The sequence below is a fragment of the Nasonia vitripennis genome, assembly GCF_009193385.2.
Source record: "Nasonia vitripennis strain AsymCx chromosome 3 unlocalized genomic scaffold, Nvit_psr_1.1 chr3_random0005, whole genome shotgun sequence".
In the NCBI taxonomy this organism is placed as follows: domain Eukaryota; kingdom Metazoa; phylum Arthropoda; class Insecta; order Hymenoptera; family Pteromalidae; genus Nasonia; species Nasonia vitripennis.
This window is the reverse complement of record NW_022279624.1, coordinates 352,782-379,513: the sequence shown is the minus strand read 5'-3', so window position 1 is coordinate 379,513 and position 26,732 is coordinate 352,782. Positions and strand designations below refer to the sequence as shown.

Here is a 26,732-nt window from a genome sequence, read left to right as displayed (position 1 = left end):
GAATATGCGGGCAATAAAGGTTTTTATTGCCCGCTAAAATAACTTTTTTGCCCGCCGGTCAAAAAAGAGTCACTTTAATCCCTATTAATAGGTACGAAAAACGCGAAAATCGTTCGCGTGTTACATAATAATATTTTACAGAGTATTAGAGAAATAGAGTATATATCGTCGCTCCCTGCAAAAAGAAGCACTGTTCAAATTTCCCGTCATAAGTAGCACAACTCATTTGACGCATGCTAGACTAGCACAACTCGAAGTTTCCCGCGGAGACTAGCACAACTCAAACTTTAAACTACGAATTTCTATAAAAATCTACCAATTTTTGCAAAACTGTCCCTAATGAACATTTTAAAATATTCACAATTTTCAACTTTCTACCAAATTTAAAATCGTTTTCACAAATACAATAATTTTTGACAAACATTTTTTAAAATTATTCACATTTTTTAGAAACCTAAATTTTCCGAAACCTTTTAAAACTTTGAGGTTTGTCTGTCTTTGTCTAAAATGTTCATGAACTTAACAAACAAATAACCCAATTAAAACATAAAATACTCACATTTTAAGTAATATAGAGTCGCGAGTTGTGCTATTCTCGGCCGCATTTCTGAACTGTGCTACTCTTCGTGGCAAATCGTGAGTTGTGCTAGTTTTCGTTTGAAAATTTGAACTGTGCTAGTCTTTGTAGGGAGCGACGATATATTTATGCTGTGGTAGTGTGAGAGATCGCGTTCAGTATGAGCGCGGTGAGATGAAATGAGTGATGAGGGCTCTCTTTCTGAAGACATTGAAACTATTATTTATAAATTTACATAATCAGTCGTTAAATCTATAATATCCTTTACGCAGTGGTCTGGGAGTGCTAGTGAATCCAGTTTTTTAACTATATCCTTCCGACGTAATGATTCTCCAGTCAAGCTACTAGGAAAGCTATAGTTCCTGTAATAAAGTAGCATGTAAGTTAGGTTAAGGAATTTATAAACTAGTTGTGTAGATACATATTTGCAAGTCGACTTAGTGTCCTAGTTGTGTGTAATGCAGTAGCGCGGTAACGTCTAGGTAATCAGAACGCGCTGTGGGTGGCACGCGTTCGCGGTATTGGAAAATTTACACTTTCAGAATCCAGGAAATCATAAAGGTCAGCGGGAGTATGCCTTGACGTTCATGCTGGTTGTCGTCGCTGGTAGACAGTCGGAAAGGCGAGGCAGTGCATCATCCGTAAGAAAAGGGAAGTGTAAAGAAAAATGATAAATAAATAAGAAAAAGAGGTCATAATTTAGTAGCAACCAAATCAAGCATTATTAATCTACGATCAAGATTAATATTCACTTTTTCCTCAATCCAGTCAAGCTCTCATAAACGTCGTCAGGCTCCAGCACGTGGTGACATCTCAAAGTAAGGGGATCGCGCCATTGCGTCTGAATAGAGTACGTGGCGGCCGGCGCGCGGACGAACAATAGACATTCCGTAGTGTTTTAAAAGTTAAAGATGAAAATATTTATTTTTTAAATCTACACTATATTAAAATACTAAAATGAGCAATTATGTAGAAATTCACCGGAATTAGTGAATCATTTCGGAATGATAACACAGGCCCACAAAAAAAATGAACTTGTCGGGTTCAAGAGCATTTGAAGGTCAAATTGCAGAAGTCAGCAATAACCAATACAAGACATCTATCTGTTAAGTTTTGGTGGGCGCTGAATCCAAATCCGGTATTTGTTTTTCTCCATAAGGTAAGTTTGAAAGTCAGTTCAAGGTCAAAGCTGTGTACTCTAGGAAAAATGAATTTTTGACTGCAGATTCTGAAAGAGCAGAATATTTGACCTTGGGATGACCTTGACTTTGGCCCTGAGGTACTAAGCAGTCTTTATATTTGGATTCAGCGGCCCAAAAAATATGTCAGAATGATAACTTGGCTCGATTTCACTAATTGTCGAGGATTTTACCTTCAAACGACCTCCAATTCGGCCTGATGGAGACAAACGGACACGGGATTTGGATTCGGCGACCCTGAAATCATAACGATATAGTAGTTTGCCCCATGAAAACCCATTATCTTATTGTCATATGAATCCTCCATCCAACAAGATTAAGTGACCTTCATATGACCTTGAGGGTTATATTACAAAAAAAATTGAATATCTATCTGTACGTAAAATTTCCCGCTCTTTCAGAATCTGCAGTCAAAAAATTCATTTTTCCTAGAGTACACAGCTATGACCTTGAACTGACCTTCAAACTTACCTTATGGAGAAAAACAAATACCGGATTTGGATTCAGCGCCCCCCAAAACTTAACAGATAGATGTCTTGTATTAGTTATTGCTGATTTCTGCAATTTGACCTTCAAATGCCCTTGAACCCGACGTGCTGAGGTTAAGCCAGATTCGGACTCAGCGCGCAAAAATACATAGGAGTACATGGGTTTTGTCGATGGCCATACAAGTTTATTTTTTTTGTGGGCCTGTGTAATTATTTTATGATAGAAATGTGGTACGAACAAATACATAATCATACTGAGAAAAATAAAAAAAAATCAAAATTGAGTACACTTTTCCGATAAAGAATGGTTCACAAAAAATGACCGGATCATGAAACATTTCACATAAATTACAAATGGGTATAAAATAATAATAAATATTTATATTTATGTAATTTTTTTTTTGTAGTTGATTAGAAATAAAGTATATGTACACACATATCAAAAACTGAATATTAATCTTAGAACGAGTGAAAGAACTCAAGTGAAAGAACGCACGCAAACGCAAAGACGCGAGGTACCTTTTCCGCACGCAGAGAGAGCTCTCTTACCGCAAAGACGAACGCAAAAACCGCCGCTGAAGAGGGCGTTGAGCAGGCCTCGTCGTAGTCCGCCGCTGCTTCCGTCCTGGTCCTGGAGGTCTGGAAGCCGGGCCTGGGGAGCGAAAGGATGGTCCGCAACCGTGCACCAAGCGCGCCCCGACGTCTCGGGGAGCCAGACGCTTGGCACGAGGGCAACAAGGGGTGTTGCCGCTGTTCGCTCGCCCCGAAGGAGTCACGTACAACACGTGGACACCTTCGCCAACAAACCTTAAGACTATCGCCTCGAGGCACACTCACACACTCGCACAAATACACACACGCGAACAACGCGATCGCGAATTTTCCGCTAAACACTACCAACACGGCGCAGAACGAGGTGAACAGTGACAGCTCTGAGAAGAACAAGTCATTGGCCCACCGTCAGAAGAAAAAAAAAATCGAAAAGCGTAAGGAAGCCAAACATGCGAAGCGCTAGGCAGTCCGAACAGGAATCCGCGCGCGCGGGCCCTTCGCGCGCTCGCAAGCGGGGCCGGCGGCGCGCAACTCGACACATGCGCGCGCGCTCTCAACGTCGCAACGGAGAGCGAGCAGCGGCGCGAAATTTAAAAAACCTAAATTTACATCTACACTACTTGAACGAATAAAACGAACTGAACAAAAACACAGTAAGATTGGTCCAGATGTGTCAGATGCTGTAAGTGATAATTTTTTTTAGAGAAATATGGCAAATGTGTTTATTTGTATTAATAATCTAAATTATTTTATGAATCGTATACGCTACATAGATACAAATGTATGTTTTACATATATCACTAGTAGCGATCTTGAGATCCGATCTAGATGAAAGGGATGCTGCACATAATCAACTGTGCAGATATGATCTGCTTTTTTAAAGATATCTGTTTGTGAATGTGAACACATGCTCTATGTATTTACGTATATCACAATACGTAATCTGCAGATTTGGACCGAATAAAAGGGATAAGGCGAATAATCATCAGTGAAGATATGATCTAGTTTCTTAAAGATATCTGTTTGTGAATGTAAAATGACTACAGCTCTATGTATTCATCGATATCACAAGGCGTAATCTGCCGATTTGTTCCGGATGAATGGGATTCTGAGAATAAACATCTGTGCAGATATAATCTTGTTTTTTAAAGATATATGTTTGTGAATGTAAAATGACTACTGCTCTATCTATTCATCGATATCACAAAACGTAATCTACAGATTTATTCCAGATGAATGGAATGCTGAGAATAATCATCTGTGCACATATAATCTTGTTTTTTAAAGATATCAGTTTGTGAATGTAAAATGACGACTGCTCTATGAAATTACGCATATCACAAAATGTAATTTGCAGATTTGGTCTGGATGAAAGGGACGCTACGTATAATCATCTGTGAAAATATGAAATGTTTTCTAAAAATATCTGTTTTTGAATGTAAAATGACTACTGCTTCATTTATTTGCGCATTTCGTTTTTTAAAGATGTCTGTTTGGGAATGTAAAATGACGCATGCTCTATGTATTCATCGATATCACAAGGCGTAATCTGCAGATTTATTCCAGATTAATGGGATGCTGAGAATTATCACCTGTGCAGATATAATCTTGTTTTTTAAAGATATATGTTTGTGAATGTAAAATGACTACTGCTCTATGTATTCATCGATATCACAAAGCGTAATCTGCAGATTTGTTCCAGATGAGTGGGATGCTGAGAATAAACATCTGTGCAGATATAATCTTGTTTTTTAAAGATATATGTTTGTGAATGTAAAATGACTACTGCTCTATCTATTCATCGATATCACAAAACGTAATCTACAGATTTATTCCAGATGAATGGGATGCTGAGAATAATCATCTCTGCACATATAATCTTGTTTTTTAAAGATATTTGTTTGTGAATGTAAAATGACTACTGCTTCATTTATTTGCGCATTTCGTTTTTTAAAGATGTCTGTTTGTGAATGTAAAATGACTACTGCTCTAAGTATTCATCGATATCACAAGGCGTAATCTGCAGATTTATTCCAGATTAATGGGATGCTGAGAATTATCACCTGTGCAGATATAATCTAGTTTTTTAGAGATATTTGTTTGTGAATGTAAAATGACTACTGCTTCATTTATTTGCGCATTTCGTTTTTTAAAGATGTCTGTTTGGGAATGTAAAATGACGCATGCTCTATGTATTCATCGATATCACAAGGCGTAATCTGCAGATTTATTCCAGATTAATGGGATGCTGAGAATTATCACCTGTGCAGATATAATCTAGTTTTTTAAAGATATTTGTTTATAAATGTAAAGTGACGCGTGCTCTATGAATTTACGCATATCACAAAATGTAATTTGCAGATTTGGTCTGGATGAAAGGGACGCTACGTACAATCATCTGTGAAAATATGAAATTGTTTTCTAAAAATATCTGTTTTTGAATGTAAAATGATGACTGCTTCATTAATTTGCGCCTTTCGTTTCTAAAAGATATCTGTTTGAAAGTGTAAAATGCCGCATGCTCTATGTATTCACGTATATCACAAAGCGTAATCTGCCGATTTATTCCAGATTAATAGGATTGTGAGAATTATCATCTGTGCAGATATAATCTAGTTTTTAAAGATATTTGTTTGTGAATGTAAAATGACTACTGCTCTATGTATTCATCGATATCACAAAGCGTAATCTGCAGATTTGTTCCAGATGAGTGGGATGCTGAGAATAAACATCTGTGCAGATATAATCTTGTTTTTTAAAGATATATGTTTGTGAATGTAAAATGACGATCGCTCTATAAATTTACGCATATCACAAAATGTAATTTGCAGATTTGGTCTGGATGAAAGGGTCGCTACGTATAATCATCTGTGAAGATATGAAATTGTTTTCTAAAAATATCTGTTTTTGAATGTAAAATGATGACTGCATCATTTATTTGCGCATTTCGTTTTTAAAAGATATCTGTTTGAAAGTGTAAAATGCCGCATGCTCTATGTATTCACGTATATCACAAAGCGTAATCTGCCGATTTATTCCAGATTAATAGGATTGTGAGAATTATCATCTGTGCAGATATAATCTAGTTTTTAAAGATATTTGTTTGTGAATGTAAAATGACTACTGCTCTATGTATTCATCGATATCACAAAGCGTAATCTGCAGATTTATTCCAGATGAATGGGATGCTGAGAATAATCATCTGTGCACATATAATCTTGTTTTTTAAAGATATCAGTTTGTGAATGTAAAATGACGACTGCTCTATGAAATTACGCATATCACAAAATGTAATTTGCAGATTTGGTCTGGATGAAAGGGACGCTACGTATAATCATCTGTGAAAATATGAAATTGTTTTCTAAAAATATCTGTTTTTGAATGTAAAATGATGACTGCTTCATTTATTTGCGCATTTCGTTTTTTAAAGATATCTGTTTGTGAATGTAAAACGACGATCGCTCTATGAATTTACGCATTTCACAAAATGTAATTTGCAGATTTGGTCTGGATGAAAGGGACGCTACGTATAATCATCTGTGAAAATATGAAATTGTTTTTTAAAAATATCTGTTTGTGAATGTAAAATGACTACTGCTCTATGTATTCATCGATATCACAAGGCGTAATCTTCCGATTTATCCCAGATAAATGGTATTGTGAGATTTATCATCTGTGCAGATATATTCTTGCTTTTTAAAGATATCTGTTTGTGAATGTAAAATGACTACTGCTCTATGTATTCATCGATATCACAAAGCGTAATCTTCCGATTTATCCCAGATAAATGGTATTGTGAGATTTATCATCTGTGCAGATATATTCTTGCTTTTTAAAGATATCTATTTGTGAATGTAAAATGACTACTGCTCTATGTATTCATCGATATCACAAAGCGTAATCTTCCCATTTATCCCAGATAAATGGGATTGTGAGAATTATCATCTGTGCAGATATAATCTAGTTTTTTAAAGATATATGTTTGTGAATGTAAAATGACTACTGCTCTATCTATTCATCGATATCACAAAGCGTAATCTGCCGATTTATTCCAGATTAATAGGATTGTGAGAATTATCATCTGTGCAGATATAATCTAGTTTTTAAAGATATTTGTTTGTGAATGTAAAATGACTACTGCTCTATGTATTCATCGATATCACAAAGCGTAATCTGCAGATTTGTTCCAGATGAGTGGGATGCTGAGAATAAACATCTGTGCAGATATAATCTTTTTTTTAAAGATATCTGTTTGTGAATGTAAAATGATGACTGCTTCATTTATTTGCGCCTTTCTTTTCTAAAAGATATCTGTTTGAAAGTGTAAAGTGCCGCATGCTCTATATATTCACGTATAACACAAAGCGCATTCTGCAGATTTCTTCTAGATGAAAGATTTGCTGCAAATAATTATCTGTCCCGATATGATTTGGTTTTTTATTGTAATCTGCCGATTTATCCCAGATGAATGGGATTGTGAGAATTATCATCTGTGCAGATATAATCTTGTTTTTTAAAGATATCCGTTTGTGAATGTAAAACGACGATCGCTCTATGAATTTACGCATATCACAAAATGTAATTTGCAGATTTGGTCTGGATGAAAGGGACGCTACGTATAATCATCTGTGAAAATATGAAATTGTTTTTTAAAAATATCTGTTTTTGAATGTAAAATGACTACTGCTCTACGTATTCATCGATATCACAAGGCGTAATCTTCCGATTTATCCCAGATAAATGGTATTGTGAGATTTATCATCTGTGCAGATATATTCTTGCTTTTTAAAGATATCTGTTGGTGAATGTAAAATGACTACTGCTCTATGTATTCATCGATATCACAAAGCGTAATCTTCCTATTTATCCCAGATAAATGGGATTGTGAGAATTATCATCTGTGCAGATATAATCTTGGTTTCTAAAAATATCTGTTTTTGAATGTAAAATGATGACTGCTTCATTTATTTGCGCATTTCGTTTTTAAAAGATATCTGTTTGAAAGTGTAAAATGCCGCATGCTATATATATTCATGTATAACACAAAGCGTAATCTGCAGATTTCTTCTAGATTAATAGGATTGTGAGAATTATCATCTGTGCAGATATAATCTAGTTTTTAAAGATATTTGTTTGTGAATGTAAAATGACTACTGCTCTATGTATTCATCGATATCACAAAGCGTAATCTGCAGATTTGTTCCAGATGAGTGGGATGCTGAGAATAATCATCTGTGCACTTATAATCTTGTTTTTTAAAGATATTTGTTTGTGAATGTAAAATGACTACTGCTCTATGTATTCATCGATATCACAAAGCGTAATCTTCCGATTTATCCCAGATAAATGGTATTGTGAGATTTATCATCTGTGCAGATATATTCTTGCTTTTTAAAGATATCTGTTTGTGAATGTAAAATGACTACTGCTCTATGTATTCATCGATATCACAAAGCGTAATCTTCCTATTTATCCCAGATAAATGGGATTGTGAGAATTATCATCTGTGCAGATATAATCTAGTTTTTTAAAGATAATTGTTTGTGAATGTAAAATGACAACTGCTCTATGTATTCATCGATATCACAAAGCGTAATCTGCAGATTTGTTCCAGATGAGTGGGATGCTGAGAATAATCATCTGTGCACTTATAATCTTGTTTTTTAAAGATATTTGTTTATAAATGTAAATTGACGCGTGCTCTATGAATTTACGCATATCACAAAATATAATTTGCAGATTTGGTCTGGATGAAAGGGACGCTACGTATAATCATCTGTGCAGATATAATCTTGTTTTTTAAAGATTTCTGTTTGTGAATGTAAAATGACGCGTGCTCTATGAATTTACGCATATCACAAAATGTAATTTGCAGATTTGGTCTGGATGAAAGGGACGCTACGTACAATCATCTGTGAAAATATGAAATTGTTTTCTAAAAATATCTGTTTTTGAATGTAAAATGATGACTGCTTCATTAATTTGCGCCTTTCGTTTCTAAAAGATATCTGTTTGAAAGTGTAAAATGCCGCATGCTCTATGTATTCACGTATATCACAAAGCGTAATCTGCCGATTTATTCCAGATTAATAGGATTGTGAGAATTATCATCTGTGCAGATATAATCTAGTTTTTAAAGATATTTGTTTGTGAATGTAAAATGACTACTGCTCTATGTATTCATCGATATCACAAAGCGTAATCTGCAGATTTGTTCCAGATGAGTGGGATGCTGAGAATAAACATCTGTGCAGATATAATCTTGTTTTTTAAAGATATATGTTTGTGAATGTAAAATGACGATCGCTCTATAAATTTACGCATATCACAAAATGTAATTTGCAGATTTGGTCTGGATGAAAGGGTCGCTACGTATAATCATCTGTGAAGATATGAAATTGTTTTCTAAAAATATCTGTTTTTGAATGTAAAATGATGACTGCATCATTTATTTGCGCATTTCGTTTTTAAAAGATATCTGTTTGAAAGTGTAAAATGCCGCATGCTCTATGTATTCACGTATATCACAAAGCGTAATCTGCCGATTTATTCCAGATTAATAGGATTGTGAGAATTATCATCTGTGCAGATATAATCTAGTTTTTAAAGATATTTGTTTGTGAATGTAAAATGACTACTGCTCTATGTATTCATCGATATCACAAAGCGTAATCTGCAGATTTATTCCAGATGAATGGGATGCTGAGAATAATCATCTGTGCACATATAATCTTGTTTTTTAAAGATATCAGTTTGTGAATGTAAAATGACGACTGCTCTATGAAATTACGCATATCACAAAATGTAATTTGCAGATTTGGTCTGGATGAAAGGGACGCTACGTATAATCATCTGTGAAAATATGAAATTGTTTTCTAAAAATATCTGTTTTTGAATGTAAAATGATGACTGCTTCATTTATTTGCGCATTTCGTTTTTTAAAGATATCTGTTTGTGAATGTAAAACGACGATCGCTCTATGAATTTACGCATTTCACAAAATGTAATTTGCAGATTTGGTCTGGATGAAAGGGACGCTACGTATAATCATCTGTGAAAATATGAAATTGTTTTTTAAAAATATCTGTTTGTGAATGTAAAATGACTACTGCTCTATGTATTCATCGATATCACAAGGCGTAATCTTCCGATTTATCCCAGATAAATGGTATTGTGAGATTTATCATCTGTGCAGATATATTCTTGCTTTTTAAAGATATCTGTTTGTGAATGTAAAATGACTACTGCTCTATGTATTCATCGATATCACAAAGCGTAATCTTCCTATTTATCCCAGATAAATGGGATTGTGAGAATTATCATCTGTGCAGATATAATCTAGTTTTTTAAAGATATTTGTTTGAGAATGTAAAATGACTACTGCTCTATGTATTCATCGATATCACAAAGCGTAATCTGCAGATTTGTTCCAGATGAATGGGATGCTGAGAATAAACATCTGTGCAGATATAATCTTCTTTCTTAAAGATATCTGTTTGTGAATGTAAAATGAATACTTGTATATGTATACATCGATATCACTAAGCGTAATCTGCAGATTTGTTCCAAATAAATAAAATGCTGAGAATAATCATCTGTTTAGATATAATCTTGTTTTTTAAAGATATTTGTTTATAAATGTAAAGTGACGTGTGCTCTATGAATTTACGCATATCACAAAGCGTAATCTGCAGATTTGTTCCTGATGAATGGGATGCTGAGAATAATCATCTTTGCAGATATAATCTTGTTTTTTAAAGATTTCTGTTTGTGAATGTAAAATGACGACTGGTCTATGAATTTACGCATATCAAAAAATGTAATTTGCAGATTTGGCCTGGATGAAAGGGACACTACGTATAATCATCTGTGCAGATATACTCTTGGTTCCTAAAAATATCTGTTTTCGAATGTAAAATGATGACTGCTTCATTTATTTGCGCATTTCGTTTTTAAAAGATATCTGTTTGAAAGTGTAAAATGCCGCATGCTATATATATTCACGTATAACACAAAGCGTAATCTGCCGATTTATTCCAGATTAATAGGATTGTGAGAATTATCATCTGTGCAGATATAATCTAGTTTTTAAAGATATTTGTTTGTGAATGTAAAATGACTACTGCTCTATGTATTCATCGATATCACAAAGCGTAATCTGCAGATTTGTTCCAGATGAATGGGATGCTGAGAATAAACATCTGTGCAGATATAATCTTGTTTTTTAAAAATATCTGTTTTTGAATGTAAGATGATGACTGCTTCATTTATTTGCGCATTTCGTTTTTTAAAGATATTTGTTTGTGAATGTAAAATAACTACTGCTCTATGTATTCATCGATATTACAAAGCGTAATCTGTAATTTTTTAAAGATATCTGTTTGTGAATGTAGTATGACTACTTCTCTATGTATTCATGGTTATCACAAAGCGTAATCTGCAGATTTGTTCCATATAAATAAAATGCTGAGAATAATCATCTTTGCAGATATAATCTTGTTTTTTAAAGGTTTCTGTTTGTTAATGTAAAATGACGACTGCTCTATGAATTTACGCATATCACAAAATGTAATTTGCAGATTTGGTCTGGATGAAAGGGACGCTTCGTATAATCATCTGTGAAAATATGAAATTGTTTTTTAAAAATATCTGTTTGTGAATGTAAAATGACTACTGCTCTATGTATTCACCTATGCCACAAGACGTAATTTGCAGATTTGTTCCAAATAAATAAAATGCTGAGAATTATCATCTGTGCAGATATACTCTTGTTTTTTAAAGATATCTGTTTGTGAATGTAAAATGACTACTGCTCTATGTATTCATCGATATCACAAAGCTAATCTGCTATTTTTTAAAGATATCTGTTTGTGAATGTATAATGAATACTTGTATATGTATACATCGATATCACTAAGCGTAATCTGCAGATTTGTTCCAAATAAATAAAATGCTGAGAATAATCATCTGTTTAGATATAATCTTGTTTCTTAAAGATATTTGTTTATAAATGTAAAGTGACGTGTGCTCTATGAATTTACGCATATCACAAAGCGTAATCTGCAGATTTGTTCCAAATAAATAAAATGCTGAGAATTATCATCTGTGCAGATATACTCTTGTTTTTTAAAGATATCTGTTTGTGAATGTAAAATGACTACTGCTCTATGTATTCATCGATATCACAAAGCTAATCTGCTATTTTTTAAAGATATCTGTTTGTGAATGTAAAATGAATACTTGTATATGTATACATCGATATCACTAAGCGTAATCTGCAGATTTGTTCCAAATAAATAAAATGCTGAGAATAATCATCTGTTTAGATATAATCTTGTTTCTTAAAGATATTTGTTTGTGAATGTAAAATGACGCATACTCTATGTATTCACCTATACCACAAGACGTAATTTGCAGATTTGTTCCAAATAAATAAAATGCTGAGAATAATCATCTGTGCAGATATACTCTTGTTTTTTAAAGATATTTGTTTGTGACTGTAAAATAACTACTGCTCTATGTATTCATCGATATCACAAAGCGTAATCTGCAGATTTGTTCCAGATGAATGGGACGCTGAGAATAATCATCTGTGCACATATAATCTTGTTTTTTAAAGATATTTGTTTATAAATGTAAAGTGACGCGTGCTCTATGTATTCATCGATATCACAAGGCATAATCTGCCAATTTATCCCAGATGAATGTGATTTTGAGATTTATCATCTGTGCAGATATAATCTAGTTTTTTAAAGATATTTGTTTGTGAATGTAAAATGACTACTGCTTCATTTATTTGCGCATTTCGTTTTTTAAAGATGTCTGTTTGTGAATGTAAAATGACTACTGCTCTAAGTATTCATCGATATCACAAGGCGTAATCTGCAGATTTATTCCAGATTAATGGGATGCTGAGAATTATCACCTGTGCAGATATAATCTAGTTTTTTAGAGATATTTGTTTGTGAATGTAAAATGATGACTGCATCATTTATTTGCGCATTTCGTTTTTAAAAGATATCTGTTTGAAAGTGTAAAATGCCGCATGCTCTATGTATTCACGTATATCACAAAGCGTAATCTGCCGATTTATTCCAGATTAATAGGATGGTGAGAATTATCATCTGTGCAGATATAATCTAGTTTTTAAAGATATTTGTTTGTGAATGTAAAATGACTACTGCTCTATGTATTCATCGATATTGCAAAGCGTAATCTGCAGATTTGTTCCAGATGAGTGGGATGCTGAGAATAAACATCTGTGCAGATATAATCTTTTTTTTTAAAGATATCTGTTTGTGAATGTAAAATGATGACTGCTTCATTTATTTGCGCCTTTCTTTTCTAAAAGATATCTGTTTGAAAGTGTAAAGTGCCGCATGCTCTATATATTCACGTATAACACAAAGCGCATTCTGCAGATTTCTTCTAGATGAAAGATTTGCTGCAAATAATTATCTGTCCCGATATGATTTGGTTTTTTATTGTAATCTGCCGATTTATCCCAGATGAATGGGATTGTGAGAATTATCATCTGTGCAGATATAATCTTGTTTTTTAAAGATATCTGTTTGTGAATGTAAAATGACTCCTTCTCTATGTATTCATCGATATCACAAGGCGTAATCTGCCGATTTATCCCAGATGTACGGGATTGTGAGAATTATCATCTGTGCAGATATACTCTTGTTTTTTAAAGATATCTGTTTGTGAATGTAAAACGACGATCGCTCTATGAATTTACGCATATCACAAAATGTAATTTGCAGATTTGGTCTGGATGAAAGGGACGCTACGTATAATCATCGGTGAAAATATGAAATTGTTTTTTAAAAATACCTGTTTTTGAATGTAAAATGACTACTGCTCTACGTATTCATCGATATCACAAGGCGTAATCTTCCGATTTATCCCAGATAAATGGTATTGTGAGATTTATCATCTGTGCAGATATATTCTTGCTTTTTAAAGATATCTGTTTGTGAATGTAAAATGACTACTGCTCTATGTATTCATCGATATCACAAAGCGTAATCTTCCCATTTATCCCAGATAAATGGGATTGTGAGAATTATCATCTGTGCAGATATAATCTAGTTTTTTAAAGATATATGTTTGTGAATGTAAAATGACTACTGCTCTATCTATTCATCGATATCACAAAGCGTAATCTGCCGATTTATTCCAGATTAATAGGATTGTGAGAATTATCATCTGTGCAGATATAATCTAGTTTTTAAAGATATTTGTTTGTGAATGTAAAATGACTACTGCTCTATGTATTCATCGATATCACAAAGCGTAATCTGCAGATTTGTTCCAGATGAGTGGGATGCTGAGAATAAACATCTGTGCAGATATAATCTTTTTTTTAAAGATATCTGTTTGTGAATGTAAAATGATGACTGCTTCATTTATTTGCGCCTTTCTTTTCTAAAAGATATCTGTTTGAAAGTGTAAAGTGCCGCATGCTCTATATATTCACGTATAACACAAAGCGCATTCTGCAGATTTCTTCTAGATGAAAGATTTGCTGCAAATAATTATCTGTCCCGATATGATTTGGTTTTTTATTGTAATCTGCCGATTTATCCCAGATGAATGGGATTGTGAGAATTATCATCTGTGCAGATATAATCTTGTTTTTTAAAGATATCCGTTTGTGAATGTAAAACGACGATCGCTCTATGAATTTACGCATATCACAAAATGTAATTTGCAGATTTGGTCTGGATGAAAGGGACGCTACGTATAATCATCTGTGAAAATATGAAATTGTTTTTTAAAAATATCTGTTTTTGAATGTAAAATGACTACTGCTCTACGTATTCATCGATATCACAAGGCGTAATCTTCCGATTTATCCCAGATAAATGGTATTGTGAGATTTATCATCTGTGCAGATATATTCTTGCTTTTTAAAGATATCTGTTGGTGAATGTAAAATGACTACTGCTCTATGTATTCATCGATATCACAAAGCGTAATCTTCCTATTTATCCCAGATAAATGGGATTGTGAGAATTATCATCTGTGCAGATATAATCTTGGTTTCTAAAAATATCTGTTTTTGAATGTAAAATGATGACTGCTTCATTTATTTGCGCATTTCGTTTTTAAAAGATATCTGTTTGAAAGTGTAAAATGCCGCATGCTATATATATTCATGTATAACACAAAGCGTAATCTGCAGATTTCTTCTAGATTAATAGGATTGTGAGAATTATCATCTGTGCAGATATAATCTAGTTTTTAAAGATATTTGTTTGTGAATGTAAAATGACTACTGCTCTATGTATTCATCGATATCACAAAGCGTAATCTGCAGATTTGTTCCAGATGAGTGGGATGCTGAGAATAATCATCTGTGCACTTATAATCTTGTTTTTTAAAGATATTTGTTTGTGAATGTAAAATGACTACTGCTCTATGTATTCATCGATATCACAAAGCGTAATCTTCCGATTTATCCCAGATAAATGGTATTGTGAGATTTATCATCTGTGCAGATATATTCTTGCTTTTTAAAGATATCTGTTTGTGAATGTAAAATGACTACTGCTCTATGTATTCATCGATATCACAAAGCGTAATCTTCCTATTTATCCCAGATAAATGGGATTGTGAGAATTATCATCTGTGCAGATATAATCTAGTTTTTTAAAGATAATTGTTTGTGAATGTAAAATGACAACTGCTCTATGTATTCATCGATATCACAAAGCGTAATCTGCAGATTTGTTCCAGATGAGTGGGATGCTGAGAATAATCATCTGTGCACTTATAATCTTGTTTTTTAAAGATATTTGTTTATAAATGTAAATTGACGCGTGCTCTATGAATTTACGCATATCACAAAATATAATTTGCAGATTTGGTCTGGATGAAAGGGACGCTACGTATAATCATCTGTGCAGATATAATCTTGTTTTTTAAAGATTTCTGTTTGTGAATGTAAAATGACGACTGCTCTATGAATTTACGCATATCACAAAATGTAATTTGCAGATTTGGTCTGGATGAAAGGGTCGCTACGTATAATCATCTGTGAAAATATGAAATTGTTTTTTAAAAATATCTGTTTTTGAATGTAAGATGATGACTGCTTCATTTATTTGCGCATTTCGTTTTTTAAAGATATTTGTTTGTGAATGTAGAATGACTACTTCTCTATGTATTCATGGTTATCACAAAGCGTAATCTTCCGATTTATCCCAGATAAATGGTATTGTGAGATTTATCATCTGTGCAGATATATTCTTGCTTTTTAAAGATATCTGTTTGTGAATGTAAAATGACTACTGCTCTATGTATTCATCGATATCACAAAGCGTAATCTTCCTATTTATCCCAGATAAATGGGATTGTGAGAATTATCATCTGTGCAGATATAATCTAGTTTTTTAAAGATATTTGTTTGTGAATGTAAAATGACTACTGCTCTATGTATTCATCGATATCACAAAGCGTAATCTGCAGATTTGTTCCAGATGAATGGGATGCTGAGAATAAACATCTGTGCAGATATAATCTTGTTTTTTAAAGATTTCTGTTTGTGAATGTAAAATGACGACTGCTCTATGAATTTACGCATATCACAAAATGTAATTTGCAGATTTGGTCTGGATGAAAGGGTCGCTACGTATAATCATCTGTGAAGATATGAAATTGTTTTCTAAAAATATCTGTTTTTGAATGTAAAATGACTACTGCTCTACGTATTCATCGATATCACAAGGCGTAATCTTCCGATTTATCCCAGATGAATGGGATTGTGAGAATTATCATCTGTGCAGATATAATCTTGTTTTTTAAAGATATCCGTTTGTGAATGTAAAACGACGATCGCTCTATGAATTTACGCATATCACAAAATGTAATTTGCAGATTTGGTCTGGATGAAAGGGACGCTACGTATAATCATCTGTGAAAATATGAAATTGTTTTTTAAAAATATCTGTTTTTGAATGTAAAATGACTACTGCTCTACGTATTCATCGATATCACGAAGCGTAATCTGCAGATTTGTTCCAGATGAATGGGATGCTGAGAATAAACATCTGTGCAGATATAATCTTTTTTTTTAAAGATATCTGTTTGTGAATGTAAAATGATGACTGCTTCATTTATTTGCGCCTTTCTTTTCTAAAAGATATCTGTTTGAAAGTGTAAAGTGCCGCATGCTCTATATATTCACGTATAACACAAAGCGCATTCTGCAGATTTCTTCTAGATGAAAGATTTGCTGCAAATAATTATCTGTCCCGATATGATTTGGTTTTTTATTGTAATCTGCCGATTTATCCCAGATGAATGGGATTGTGAGAATTATCATCTGTGCAGATATAATCTTGTTTTTTAAAGATATCTGTTTGTGAATGTAAAATGACTCCTTCTCTATGTATTCATCGATATCACAAGGCGTAATCTGCCGATTTATCCCAGATGTACGGGATTGTGAGAATTATCATCTGTGCAGATATACTCTTGTTTTTTAAAGATATCTGTTTGTGAATGTAAAACGACGATCGCTCTATGAATTTACGCATATCACAAAATGTAATTTGCAGATTTGGTCTGGATGAAAGGGACGCTACGTATAATCATCGGTGAAAATATGAAATTGTTTTTTAAAAATACCTGTTTTTGAATGTAAAATGACTACTGCTCTACGTATTCATCGATATCACAAGGCGTAATCTTCCGATTTATCCCAGATAAATGGTATTGTGAGATTTATCATCTGTGCAGATATATTCTTGCTTTTTAAAGATATCTGTTTGTGAATGTAAAATGACTACTGCTCTATGTATTCATCGATATCACAAAGCGTAATCTTCCCATTTATCCCAGATAAATGGGATTGTGAGAATTATCATCTGTGCAGATATAATCTAGTTTTTTAAAGATATATGTTTGTGAATGTAAAATGACTACTGCTCTATCTATTCATCGATATCACAAAGCGTAATCTGCCGATTTATTCCAGATTAATAGGATTGTGAGAATTATCATCTGTGCAGATATAATCTAGTTTTTAAAGATATTTGTTTGTGAATGTAAAATGACTACTGCTCTATGTATTCATCGATATCACAAAGCGTAATCTGCAGATTTGTTCCAGATGAGTGGGATGCTGAGAATAAACATCTGTGCAGATATAATCTTTTTTTTAAAGATATCTGTTTGTGAATGTAAAATGATGACTGCTTCATTTATTTGCGCCTTTCTTTTCTAAAAGATATCTGTTTGAAAGTGTAAAGTGCCGCATGCTCTATATATTCACGTATAACACAAAGCGCATTCTGCAGATTTCTTCTAGATGAAAGATTTGCTGCAAATAATTATCTGTCCCGATATGATTTGGTTTTTTATTGTAATCTGCCGATTTATCCCAGATGAATGGGATTGTGAGAATTATCATCTGTGCAGATATAATCTTGTTTTTTAAAGATATCCGTTTGTGAATGTAAAACGACGATCGCTCTATGAATTTACGCATATCACAAAATGTAATTTGCAGATTTGGTCTGGATGAAAGGGACGCTACGTATAATCATCTGTGAAAATATGAAATTGTTTTTTAAAAATATCTGTTTTTGAATGTAAAATGACTACTGCTCTACGTATTCATCGATATCACAAGGCGTAATCTTCCGATTTATCCCAGATAAATGGTATTGTGAGATTTATCATCTGTGCAGATATATTCTTGCTTTTTAAAGATATCTGTTGGTGAATGTAAAATGACTACTGCTCTATGTATTCATCGATATCACAAAGCGTAATCTTCCTATTTATCCCAGATAAATGGGATTGTGAGAATTATCATCTGTGCAGATATAATCTTGGTTTCTAAAAATATCTGTTTTTGAATGTAAAATGATGACTGCTTCATTTATTTGCGCATTTCGTTTTTAAAAGATATCTGTTTGAAAGTGTAAAATGCCGCATGCTATATATATTCATGTATAACACAAAGCGTAATCTGCAGATTTCTTCTAGATTAATAGGATTGTGAGAATTATCATCTGTGCAGATATAATCTAGTTTTTAAAGATATTTGTTTGTGAATGTAAAATGACTACTGCTCTATGTATTCATCGATATCACAAAGCGTAATCTGCAGATTTGTTCCAGATGAGTGGGATGCTGAGAATAATCATCTGTGCACTTATAATCTTGTTTTTTAAAGATATTTGTTTGTGAATGTAAAATGAATACTGCTCTATGTATTCATCGATATCACAAAGCGTAATCTTCCGATTTATCCCAGATAAATGGTATTGTGAGATTTATCATCTGTGCAGATATATTCTTGCTTTTTAAAGATATCTGTTTGTGAATGTAAAATGACTACTGCTCTATGTATTCATCGATATCACAAAGCGTAATCTTCCTATTTATCCCAGATAAATGGGATTGTGAGAATTATCATCTGTGCAGATATAATCTAGTTTTTTAAAGATAATTGTTTGTGAATGTAAAATGACAACTGCTCTATGTATTCATCGATATCACAAAGCGTAATCTGCAGATTTGTTCCAGATGAGTGGGATGCTGAGAATAATCATCTGTGCACTTATAATCTTGTTTTTTAAAGATATTTGTTTATAAATGTAAATTGACGCGTGCTCTATGAATTTACGCATATCACAAAATATAATTTGCAGATTTGGTCTGGATGAAAGGGACGCTACGTATAATCATCTGTGCAGATATAATCTTGTTTTTTAAAGATTTCTGTTTGTGAATGTAAAATGACGACTGCTCTATGAATTTACGCATATCACAAAATGTAATTTGCAGATTTGGTCTGGATGAAAGGGTCGCTACGTATAATCATCTGTGAAAATATGAAATTGTTTTTTAAAAATATCTGTTTTTGAATGTAAGATGATGACTGCTTCATTTATTTGCGCATTTCGTTTTTTAAAGATATTTGTTTGTGAATGTAGAATGACTACTTCTCTATGTATTCATGGTTATCACAAAGCGTAATCTTCCGATTTATCCCAGATAAATGGTATTGTGAGATTTATCATCTGTGCAGATATATTCTTGCTTTTTAAAGATATCTGTTTGTGAATGTAAAATGACTACTGCTCTATGTATTCATCGATATCACAAAGCGTAATCTTCCTATTTATCCCAGATAAATGGGATTGTGAGAATTATCATCTGTGCAGATATAATCTAGTTTTTTAAAGATATTTGTTTGTGAATGTAAAATGACTACTGCTCTATGTATTCATCGATATCACAAAGCGTAATCTGCAGATTTGTTCCAGATGAATGGGATGCTGAGAATAAACATCTGTGCAGATATAATCTTGTTTTTTAAAGATTTCTGTTTGTGAATGTAAAATGACGACTGCTCTATGAATTTACGCATATCACAAAATGTAATTTGCAGATTTGGTCTGGATGAAAGGGTCGCTACGTATAATCATCTGTGAAGATATGAAATTGTTTTCTAAAAATATCTGTTTTTGAATGTAAAATGACTACTGCTCTACGTATTCATCGATATCACAAGGCGTAATCTTCCGATTTATCCCAGATAAATGGTATTGTGAGATTTATCATCTGTGCAGATATATTCTTGCTTTTTAAAGATATCTGTTTGTGAATGTAAAATGACTACTGCTCTATGTATTCATCGATATCACAAAGCGTAATCTTCCTATTTATCCCAGATAAATGGGATTGTGAGAATTATCATCTGTGCAGATATAATCTAGTTTTTTAAAGATATTTGTTTGTGAATGTAAAATGACTACTGCTCTATGTATTCATCGATATCACAAAGCGTAATCTGCAGATTTGTTCCAGATGAATGGGATGCTGAGAATAAACATCTTTGCAGATATAATCTTGTTTTTTAAAGATTTCTGTTTGTGAATGTAAAATGACGACTGCTCTATGAATTTACGCATATCACAAAATGTAATTTGCAGATTTGGTCTGGATGAAAGGGTCGCTACGTATAATCATCTGTGAAGATATGAAATTGTTTTCTAAAAATATCTGTTTTTGAATGTAAAATGATGACTGCATCATTTATTTGCTCATTTCGTTTTTAAAAGATATCTGTTTGAAAGTGTAAAATGCCGCATGCTCTATGTATTCACGTATAACACAAAGCGTAATCTGCAGATTTCTTCTAGATGAAAGATATGCTACAAATAAGTATCTGTGCCGATATGATTTGGTTTTGTAAAGATATCTGTTTGTGAATGAGAAATGACGACTGTTTTTTGTATTCTGGTATTTCAAAAGACGAAATCTGCAGATTTGATCTAGATGAAGGATATATCTAAAAAAATATATCTATACAAACTAAACGCATTTACCGATAATCTATTGTACTCGTTTCATCGTCCTGATATTTTCGCAGCAATCGCATCAATTGTTATCTTAGCTTTGGTCTTGTATATAGTTTTTTATTTGAACTTTTTGTGCTACAAACTTGTTGTGACTGTCGACTTTACGGGTTTCAGTGGAGGGGCGCTGTTTGCTTCGGCGATTGTTGCGACGGGTCTGAAATTGTTATCCTTAAGTCTATGTTGTTACACAGTTTATAGAAATTCAAAAAATTCAAATGAGATAAGATTTATACTAATGGATATAAATATGTTAGTTATTGAGAAAAGATATGAATGGCTTCACGGCACACAGAAATATTTAAATAACCCTAAATTATTAAGGCCCAAAAATTTTAAGGCCCGAAAATTGTAAGGCCCAAAAATTGTAAGGCCCAAAATTATATCCTAGATGTTAACTTATTGGGATAATTAGTTCTTAGGGATAATTAGTTCTAGGAAGTATAATTAATTCTTATGAAACGATTTTGAAATCGTGCTTTTTGATTAATTAAAATTTTTAATCCGACAATCGAATTGAACCATTTCAAAAACGTTCTACAAAAATTAATTATAATCGAAGATAATATTGAACAGTATATTTAATAATGACACATCAAATGATAGAATATTATTTTAATCAATATGTACATCGCGAGCGAAGCGAGCGTTCTTTGCTACTTTTAATTAATCGTTTATTTGTTTTTAGTTGGGAATGTTGGATTCACAGCATTTGATATGTCTGGTCATGATCGATACAGATCGCTATGGGAACATTATTATAAAGATTGCCAAGGTGTCATTTTTATCATAGATAGTAGCGATAAACTACGTTTAGTTGTTGCAAAAGAAGAATTAGATATGCTTTTACAGCATCCAGATATAGCAGGTAATTATCTAATTTATATGTATTTGTACATATTGAAAAATGAAAAGAATAGTAGTTTTTATAATAATTAAGGACTCTAATGCTAGTTGTATTTTTAAATTTTGGGATTAGACGAGCAATATTTAAAGTTGTTTATTATGCCGACGTTTCGAAGGAATATATCCTTTCTCTTCAGGGCATCTAAAAAATATAGAAATATACACTAGTTACAAGTCGTAGATTAATAGAATTTAAACTTATAATAACATGACATACCGTTTAGCTATAACTGTTATAAACCGTTAAATTCGAGACTTACGAAAAGACCGTCAAACAGAAATGTTTATTGTTGCTCGCATGAATGTTATGCTGCGAGCAACGATCTGATGTACACTGCCAAACTGATAAAATGCAAGGCTTTGTAGACCAACTCGCTGTTATTTAGTCGCATGTCGTCCGTCAGGCACCGTGCGGTTAGCGTCGGAGCGTAGCGAGGACGATAAAGCACGGTGCAATAAAGGACTGTTTAGGTCACGGATAGGCATGACTTAAACGCGGACTCAGGTCACGCAGTGCTATAAATTAATAAAAAACAAATCAAATATAACCTGTTTTAGATATATGTGGGCAACATGTAAACAATGCGCTATAAGTTATAAATAATAATTAACAAATAAAATTTGTCAGTTATTGTGAAAAGATGTGAATTGCTTCATGGCACACAGGTACATTAAGTTTACTTTTATATAATAGTAGAATGGCTTCGTGCAGAGATTAGTAGAGAGATTGCCGATGCCGTGTTAAAAAGGCGTGCTGAATGCGATCATGACACCACCATGCGGTGCGTACTCGAACTATACGCATCTAGCAAAAATCTCCCACTCTCGCGTCTGCGCACTCACCAGCTGCAGTCTCGCGCGCTGATTGGGCCACCGAGCTCGCGCGCTGTTCAAAAAGAGATGAGGGGAAGAGCTTTTCGGGAGCCGATAATGCGCAAAGCTAGGGTTCAAATCTTGTGCAGGGATTTTTTTTTAATTCGTAATATTATTTTACATTAAGTATAATAAAGTACATGTAGCCTCAATATAGATATTGTTTAATGATTTTTATTCTTATTATGAAACACTCTAAAAGCCAAAGTTGAAAATCTGTAAGTGGAAAGTTAAAAACGTACATTTTAAACTTTATAAAAGATTGAAGTACACGTATATTAATCTTTAAAAACTGCCCGATGTTCGGAAAAGATTAAAATGATTATTTAACATTGTTGTGGGTTGCGTCAAACGATTAAATTTATCAAATTACATTTTTGTGTGTATAAGTCTTATTTCGACCTCATATATTATTATGGGTTGAAAAGAATTAGGTAATAAATCAGGCTGAAAAAGATTAGGTAATAAACCAGGCTGAGTATAGATTATTCAGGCATATTATTATGCCAATAAGAATGTTAAAAAAACAAAATAAACGAATGTAACAAAATTTTAATTATTTGAAGTAGTCATGATTAAAACGAAACGAATAAGTTAAGCTTAAGCTTAAATAAAAATAAATCAAACGAACAAGCCACCCCACCCACTCGATAAACATATGCTACTTTCGGTTAATTTACTCCAACGACGTTCGTGGCGGCGCGGTCAACGTCGTGGCTTCGTATTCTTATGCACTCGAGTTCAAGTCCGAGACCCGGCAAATTTTTTTTTTAACTTTCTACTTGCTTATAAAAATATATAATATGTAATAATAACGAATATTTTATTATTTTATTCATTTTAATTATCTCGTTCATATGATATCGGTTTCATAAGTACATGTAAAACCAAAAATAATTTAATGTTTATTCATACAATTGAGGACTTTAATTTTTGCTGTTTTCTAGTAAACAATGAAAACGTAACAATCGTACTTATATTCATTGCAGCCCCCCTACATACTATACTTATCTAAATCAAAAAATAATTGCTGAAGCAAAATATCATATTGCATTGTTATTTTATTAAATTTTATCGTTTTACTTATTAATTCTAAATAATACATATTAATTATTAATTATAGAATTGTATTAATTCTGGTACTTATATATTGTAGGTCCCTGGTGTACTTTAATATAATATATATTCCTTATTTGTACATATTATATAAATTTTATAAGCAAGAAGAAAAAGAAAGAAAGAAAATTTGCCAGGTATGGGACTTGGATTCGAGTGCATAAGAATACTCAGCCATGACGTTGACCGCGCCGCCACGAACGTTGTTAGAGTCATTCAATTAAAAATAGCATATGTTTATCGAGAGGATAGGATGGTTTGATGGTTTAATTCAGTTATGTTTAAGCTTAAGCTTAATTTATTTCGCATTTTTAACAACATTTGCCATTGCTAACGAAGATTTCTTAATTTGGGTTATATTTATGAAGATGACCTTTTCTGTGCCCATCTCCAGCTGCGACTACTCTCTGTATATCAGAAAATTCAATTTTTTTCACAACAATGGGTGTATTATTCATTACAAATTCAGGTAATGTAACAAATTGTAAAATACATGCATCCTTTTTATGATAATTTATTTATAAGGTAATTCAATTTTCTTATAATGCACATATATGTGCACACATATATATATATATATATGCGATTTTTCAAAACAACAACAAAAAGAATAGAAAAACAACAATCGATTATTAAGTCGACAAATCCACCAGTATATTATATATGTATGTTATATCTTGTACAATAAATTATTAAATATTTTTTAACAAATATAAATAATAATACATTTTCATAAATATTTATACATACAAATTATTTGTTATCAATCGCATTCTATATTTCAAATGAATATTTGTAAAAAATTATTTATATTCATTAATGCATTTATGATAATAAATGTTAGGAGGATAAACTAATATTTATTCATTCAGTGATAAATGTACAGTTTTCCACACCACCGTTGAGGTACTGTTTCAGGCGCGTTGGTTTTTTTTTATTATACTTTGAATTATTTTATGAGCAAAAATAGTAATACCAAATAATTCAACGACATGTTTAAATTAAATAATATTACATTATTTTTTCATAACTTAATTCAAAATATAACCGTGGTCCCATCGTCAGTAGCCCTACATACCACGGGAGTCGCCTCCATCCTCCACCGACTCCACCTACTTCCTTCCTCCACCAACTGGTACACTTGATTGAAAAAAATATCCTTTTAACTTTCATTTAGTTGCAGAAATTATCTATATAAGTTGCATATGTTCCGTTAGAAACATGTATACTTATTCAGATAAATTCATCATCTAAATTCATAAAATTATTTTTCAATTTGAATCAAAGAAGTGTACAAAAATAATCACAATAATGTTTGGATTCTATTTAGCATTATTACACCATGTCATATAATAATACGAAATAGTTTCATGCAGTATTGTGATTATTTTTGCCTATAAACATATTCCAGTTTCCTATCTACCTATTTATCAATTTATGTACGTATTCTATCTATTAATATATGAAACTATTTACATTTATTATTTAATATGACTACAAATATTTATATAAATCAATGTAAAAAATGGTTTAACAAAATAATTATTCAAATGCAGTAATAAATGCCTATAGAAAAATTTTTAACATTAACATTTCTAATGTACTCTACAAATATTTTCTTATTTGATTGGTTGTAGTTATTTCCAAATTATTTTTAAATAATTATATACATGTATATATTTTGTCACGCAAAATAACGCTCTTAATCTTGAACAATTGTTTACCTTAGAAGCTAAAGCTATACTGCAATGACCTTAAAACCCTATACCTCAACTGAACTAGTATTACCAGAAATAAAAGTATTATAGTACCGATAAATAAAAAGAGAATTAGTAATAATAATTGTTATATTGAAGCGATCTCAACGTTTATTTCACTGCCGAACAATTTAAAAGTGAGAAATAAGTTAATCGAGTCAACAAAAAATAATTAAAGAATTTATAAAATCCAATTGTTGAAAGCTGAAAGATATATGTTTCTACTTAAAATGTTAAATATGAAATAATTTATATGATGCTAAAATATTAACAAAAATGTAGCAGTATGGAGGCTTCTAATTATGCGTATTATTGGATAAGATTGAGTTTTAAGTTTTTTTTATTGTTATTTTATTATAATTATAATGCCAGGCCTGTGGTCAGATCACCTTTTTTATCTTTGAAGGAAAATGGTAATAAAATGGTAAATGGTAAATAAATAAATAAATATATCTATATGTAACACAAATATTTACAGAAACAATCGACTAAGAAAATCAACAGTATATAAATATATAAACTCAAACATTTTTAATATTTTTTAACTTTTGATTTTTACTAATAATATCTTTCTTATTTGATTGTTTTGTAATGTTATTATGCTCTCGAGTTTTAGCAAATATTTTTACGGTCAGCAAAAACTTTAAAGCATGCATTCTATGTTCATAACAAATAATGTCTTGATCGAACCAATTTGGGAATTTCTCACGAGTGTACGTTTCAACGATTTCTAATAAGTGATACAATAATTTTCTTTGGTGCCATACACTTTCATGATAAATGTTAAAAGCTTCTAATTGACAATTTACTACACTCGTGAATAATTCGGTTGGTCTCGTCAAGTACAATATATCTGGCGTGTCTGGTTCATTATGCGA

General features: G+C 32.3%; 1 protein-coding gene across 18 annotated transcripts in view; it reads left to right on the top strand.

The window, feature by feature from the left end:
- Positions 1-26,732, top strand: part of LOC100113848 (ADP-ribosylation factor-like protein 6) — a 246,997-nt gene that overhangs the window by 130,527 nt on the left and 89,738 nt on the right. For 13 of the 18 annotated variants that reach the window (XR_004345237.1, XR_004345236.1, XR_004227045.2 and 10 more), the window contains one exon: positions 21,891-22,070. The exons of the other annotated variants lie outside the window; for them this stretch is intronic. Coding sequence is in view for 10 of the 13 variants with exons in the window: in XM_032601776.1 (XP_032457667.1) it covers positions 21,891-22,070 (180 nt within the window). In the remaining 3 variants the exon portion in view is untranslated. Of the gene's footprint in view, positions 1-21,890; positions 22,071-26,732 lie in introns of those variants that run through there. 18 annotated transcript variants of the gene reach the window in all.